This window comes from Octopus bimaculoides, chromosome 16 (genome assembly GCF_001194135.2).
Source record: "Octopus bimaculoides isolate UCB-OBI-ISO-001 chromosome 16, ASM119413v2, whole genome shotgun sequence".
NCBI lineage: Eukaryota > Metazoa > Mollusca > Cephalopoda > Octopoda > Octopodidae > Octopus > Octopus bimaculoides.
Window position 1 is genome coordinate 40,217,801 of NC_068996.1, and position 6,388 is coordinate 40,224,188.

A 6,388-nucleotide genomic window follows, 5' to 3' on the forward strand; every position below is an offset into this window, starting at 1 on the left:
ATTTGACACTGCCATTTGACGAGAAACTGGTTCTGGAAATAAATGCATCCTACATTTTGAATACACTTCAGGTAAGTTGTTTTTCGTGCCAAACATGCTACCTTTAAAAGACAAACACACACACACACACACACACACACACACACACACACACACACACATACTTCAAACAATTATAAAGAATGTGGAGACTGGTACATCATCAAATATTTCTTTTAATTTTAGATTTGGTTATACAGCATAATTATAAACCAACTGTAAAATTGAAAGAAAGATTTGATGATGTACCAGACAGGATTTTAAATGACCCAAAACAATGTATATAAAAGCATTGTAATCTCCTATGTTCCAATAAATAGCAGATTCTACCAACATGGTCTCTTTCTCAGTTTCTGTGATTGCTCAGCATTGCTATATTTAAGGGGGAGCATTTCATTCTTTGAGTATCTGCTTTTTCTTTTATCTCTCATTTCAGTCATTAATCTGTGGCCATGCTGGGGCACCACCTTGAAGAGGTTTAGTCAAGCAAATTGACCCTAGCACTTATTTTTATCTAAGCCTGGTACTTATTCTATCAGTTTCATTTTGTCATACCACTAAGTTATGGGGGATGTAAACAACCGAAAACTGATTGTCAAGCAACGATGGGGGGACAAACACACACACACACACACAAACACACATACGACAGGCTTCTTTCAGTTTCTCTTTACCAAGTTCACTCACTAGGCTTTGGTGGGTCCACATAGAAAAAGACATATTTACTCAAGGTGCCATGCGGTGGGGTTGAACTCCCAACCATGTGGCTGAGCCACAGATTCCTTACCACAGATCCAAGGCCTGCACCTACATGCAAAGTAAATCCGTTAATGTTTTTCTTTCTTTCCTTTTAACCAGCTTAAAGAACTAAAGATTCGTTTTGCCCACGATTCAAATGATAAAAAGATAATCGAAACCTGCTGTCCTGGTAAACCAATCATTTCACTCTACACGAGGGTAAGTCTACTTCTTTTATTTGTAAATACAATGAAGAAATTTTGTTGGGTGTCACCAAGTCAGTTGATTGTTCATTGTCATCATCATCATCATCATCATTATCATTGTCATCGTCATTGTCTGCTTTCCATGCTGGCATGGGTTGAATGATATGACAGGAGCTTGCCAGCTCTAGAGCTGCCCCAGGCTCCAATTGTCTGTTCTGGCATGGTTTTTATGGTTGGATGCCCTTCCTAATGCCAACCATGTTACAGTCTGTGCTGGGTGCTTCTTACATACCACTGGTATGAATGCAATTTATGTGGCACCTGCATGAGTACAGTTTTTCACATGACACTGGCATCTGCAAGACAAAGATTTTTCAGGCTGGGAGAGGGAATTGGGGGTATGGCTATAAAGGACATACCCATATGTATATATGGATGGATGGCAGCAATTTTACTTACCTTACTCTTTTACTTGTTTCAGTCATTTGACTGTGGCCATGCTGGAGCACCGCCTTTAGTCGAGCAAATTGACCCCAGGACTTATTCTTTGTAAGCCTAGTACTTATTCTATCAGACTCTTTTACTGAACCACTAAGTTATGGGGATGTAAACACACCAGCATCGGTTGTCAAGCGATGTTGGGGGGACAAACACAGACACACAAACATATACGCAAACACACACACATACATATATATACATATATATGATGGGCTTCTTTCAGTTTCCGTCTACCAAATCCACTCACAAGGCTTTGGTCGGTCCGAGGCTATATTAAAAGACACTTGCCCAAGGTGCCACGCAGTGGAACTGAACCCGGAACCATGTGGTTCATAAGCAAGCTACTTACCACACAGCCACTCCTGCGCCTTAGTGGATTGAAAAGAAAAACCCTTGAAATTTCAATATACAAGATTGTAATATTTTTTTCATCATTGCACATGTGTGTGTGTGTGGGTGTTGAGCAATGCAATAATACATGAAATATAGTAGTAGTAGTAGTAGTAGTAGTGTACATGCTAATTTCATTTGTAATCATAGCATAACTATTTAGCATTTAAACTGGCCATATCTGGTCAAAATATTCTCCATTTTATGGTTACACCAACCAGATCTGGCCTCTCACGTCTGTCTTACAATGTCATTCTAAAAATAATCACATCATTGAAATCTCAAAGCTTTGAGATAACTCATGATTAATTCAAATCAATGTGAATAAATAAGCATTACATTTAAGAGAGTATTTGAATGCTAGAGAGTTAAAAAAAAAATTTCTTTTGCATTATTTTTACTAAAAGTTACATAGTTTATCAAGAATCAAATGTTAATAATCAAATGTATTTAGTATCTTAAATATCACACACAAAGTGCAAGTGAGACCACTGCGCTGGTATGGTCATGTGTTGCGTATGGATGAGGACAGCTGTGTAAAAAGGTGGTGATCTCTAAACTTGGAGGGAACCTGTAGAAGAGGTAGACCCAGGAAAACATGAGATGAGGTGGTGAAGCGTGATCTTTGAGCGTTGGTCCTCATAGAAGCAATGACAAGTGACCGAGACCTTTGGTGATATGTTGTGCTTGAGAAAACCTATCAAACCAAGTAAAACCATAGTCGTAGCTGATGCCAGTGTCACGTACAGGCACCTGTGCTGGTGACATGCAAAAAGCCCCCATTACACTCTTAGAGTGGTTGGTATTGGGAAGGGCATCCAGCTGTAGAAATCATGCCAAAATCAGATTTGAACCTTGTGCAGCTCTCCAGCTTAACAGGTTTCAGTCAAACTGTCTAACCCATGCCAGCATGGAAAGCAGATGCTAAATGATGATGATGATGATGATGACTGAAAAAATTTCCATGTGATTCAATCTCTGATGTAGGTGAAAAAAAAAAAAAAAAGGCAAAAATGTAGTCTTTTTCTTGCTTGGTTTATATTGTAATGACAATTATTTTTTACCTTTGTCAGTTATGTATACTAAAAGCTTTGCTCCATGTGTATGTATGTGTGTGTGTATGTGCATGTGTTTATAAAGACAACGGTTGTTTCTTTCATGTTACTTGTTCTTATTTATTTTGATTATACCATTTATTGTTCATATTCATTTGATGCAACTCACGTTAAAACCAATTTTCATGGTAACATACACACTGAAGGAGAACTGGAAAGGAGAGTATTATGTCAAAGATTTAACAATATCACATTGAATTTGTTATGTTTTCTATAGTTTCTGATATGTGTGATGAAGAAGTTTATTTCCCAACCGTATAGCTCTGGGTTCAGTCCCTGTAGTGATTTTGCTGGATTTGAACCTGTTAGGTGGAGCGTTGTATCACTCTCATAACAGGTGAATATGTTCATTTATTTGATATCAAGTGGACTCTTCCTTTGTTAAGTGTTTTAGCTTGTGCTAGATGTATGTATAAATTACTTGTTTTAAAAAGCATTAATTTTTCTTCTAGTATACTGCGACCCACAAGGAAGTGGCGCCATTTCTTTATCGCTTCAACAATAGCATATGCTTCTTTTTCAACAGCCAAATGATGCTTTTCGGAAAAAGTTGAACGTACACAAGAAAAGAGCAACTGGTTGGCCATCCTGGTTCAATGTAGTGGTGATAGCCACATTGGATGCGTCTATTTCGACTGAAAAAGGCAAATTATCGTCAATTTGCATCTTTAATAAATAAATAAATAAATGCTCCCTTTTAAAGCCTAGCCAGGCTCATGGGCTCGGTTTCCCGGTTTCAATGGCGTATGTATTCCCCAACTGGATGGAACACCAGTCTATCGCAGCGTAACTCATTTTTGCCAGCTGAGTGGACTGGAGCAACATGAAATGAAGTGTTTTGCTCAAGAACACAACGCGTTGCCCGATCCAGGAATCGAAACCATAATCTTACGATCATGATGCTGACACCCTAACCACTAAGCCATGTGCCTCCACAATTTGCATCTTTACAGCATTTAAAATCATGGATTTCAGGACTTTGATGGCATCAACCTCCTCTTTAGACAGTGGAAAAATAGAAGTGTTTGTTAGTGGATGTATTCAGTGTGAAAAGCACGGAACCCATTTCGAATAGTATGCAAATAATCCCAAAATACGTGAGAGAGATACTTTTTATTTTGTGGTAAAGGGATATCTTTCAGGGCAGAAAAGTGCGATGGGTCAGGTCGCATGGCACCTTGGGCAAGTGTCTTCTGTTTTAGCACCCAGGCTGACACCAAAGCCTTGTGAGTGGATTTAGTAGATGGGAAACTGAAACAAACCCATCATGTAAATTTGTATGTGTGTGTGTGTACCTTTGTCTAGACATTACATGAAGATTATAACTGAGCATTGTCACATAGTCAAGATTGGGTACTACTATAGTATATCTACCAACCATACATTTCCTACTATAGTATGGCATCTACTATTAATTTTCTACTATAGTATATCTACCAGCTGTTGGTAGTATGAAATATGTTAAAAATCATTAAACATTTATTCTACAAAAGAAAAAAAGCATAATAAACAGTTTGTAGTGTAAAACTTATAAAAAATCATTAACACCTTACTCTTTTACTTGTTTCAGTCACTTGACTGTAGCCATGCTGGAGCACTGCCTTTAGTCGAGCAAATCGACCCCAGGACTTATTCTTTGTAAGCCTAGTCCTTATTCTATCAGTGTCTTTTGCCGAACCGCTAAGTTACGGGGACGTAAACACACCAGCATCGGTTGTCAAGCGATGTTGGGAGGACAAACAGACACACAAACATATACACACACATACATACATACATATATATATATATATATATATATATATATATATATATATATATACGACGGGCTTCTTTCAGTTTCCGTCTACCAAATCCACTCACAAAGCTTTGGTTGGCTCGAGGCTGTAGTAGAAGACACTTGCCCAAGGTGTCACACAGTTGGACTGAACCCGAAACCATGTGGTTGGTAAGCCAGCTACTTGCCACACAGCCACTCCTACACCTTATTACACACACACAAAAAAAAAAGCCCATCAAATATTGATTTTACTGTTTGTAAACTGATCTGATATCATTTAAAAAAGCAGTTAACAAGTCATCGTTTTTCCTGAACATTTTCCAACAGTAATGATCCAAATGTGATTGAAAATGATGAGTAGTTGTGCCTCTTTCTTCCTAGAGTATTTCAATCTTGGCATCAAGCCACAATCGCTCAATAGCTTGTATATGAGCTCCTGATGTTGGGTCCACATAATTCACTTGATGATCGATGGTTTTGTGCTGACAGCTGATATTCCTTATGCTACGATAGGCCGGCTACACATCTGAATGGATCACTGAGTCAAGCTTACATTCAATGTTCTGTGATAGGAATCAAAGTAACCCTATGTCTTCATGAACATAAAAGTACCGACAACTAAATGGGCTAGAATTAATTGGTGAAGGCCATAAGTGGGTTGTTTGTAGAGTGCATTGTCATTTACAATAGGTTGCAAATAACAAGGTAGATATCATACTTACAGTAGCACCCAAAATTGTTTGTTCCCAGTCTTCCATGAAAAGCATGTCTGGCCATGGGGGAAGTATTGCCTTGCTTGGAAATAGAGGTGAGGGTTAGTGACAGGAAGGGCATCCAGCTGTAGAAAAACTGCCTCTACAAATTCAGTCTAGCCCATGTGAACATGGAAAAGTAAACATTAGATGATGATGATGACGATGATAGAAACGCAAGGTTGATCTTTGGTGATTTTGAACTCAGAACATACAGGCCCACTCATATATACTGCAAGCATTTTGTCTGATGCTCACAGCATTCTGCTAATTCACTTGCTCATAATATGGTTCAGTAGCTCTTTGTTATAAATTGAAAGGTAACCAATGGAATCACCAGGGGTATATATTCTGGGTTGGGCTAGGTGTGCGCTGCACACCCATCGAAAATGGCAAATTCATTATGAATATCAACCTTGCTCGTTAATTTAATCACAAATCTTAATGGAAAACTTTTGTTTAACCCCTGCTTGAAATTTGGTGGCACCCAATACAACAACCACCATGCATCACTGGAAATCACTGGTTGACCCCCCCCCCCTAAAAAAAAAAACTGAACATTTCCAGTATATTCAACTCAGTGCTATCTTTCATCATTTATGTTTCTTAATAAATAGATCAATTTGATATAAAAGGAGGGTTAAAGTTCTTGGTTGACCACAAATTGCCAGCTCAGAATTTCTTAACTGTTTTCTAAAAAAATTTTTTTTATTTTGAGTATTTTTTTCTTTTTTTTTTTTTTCTTATAAATTCTATTTGGATATCTTTCAGTTACTTTGTTAATAACAGAAGTGTTGGAAAGGCATGAATTCTTCTTGTGTTCCAGAATTAGGTTCTTCGTTGTTGCTGTCATCATCATCATCATCA

At 38.0% G+C, this 6,388-nt stretch overlaps 1 protein-coding gene across 2 annotated transcripts in view; it reads left to right on the forward strand.

The window, feature by feature from the left end:
- Window positions 1-6,388, forward strand: part of LOC106875567 (leucine--tRNA ligase, cytoplasmic) — a 195,709-nt gene that overhangs the window by 97,997 nt on the left and 91,324 nt on the right. For both annotated transcript variants that reach the window (XM_014923770.2, XM_052973724.1), the window contains exon 29: window positions 898-996. In XM_014923770.2, the coding sequence (XP_014779256.1) occupies window positions 898-996 (99 nt within the window). The remainder of the gene's footprint in view (window positions 1-897; window positions 997-6,388) is intronic.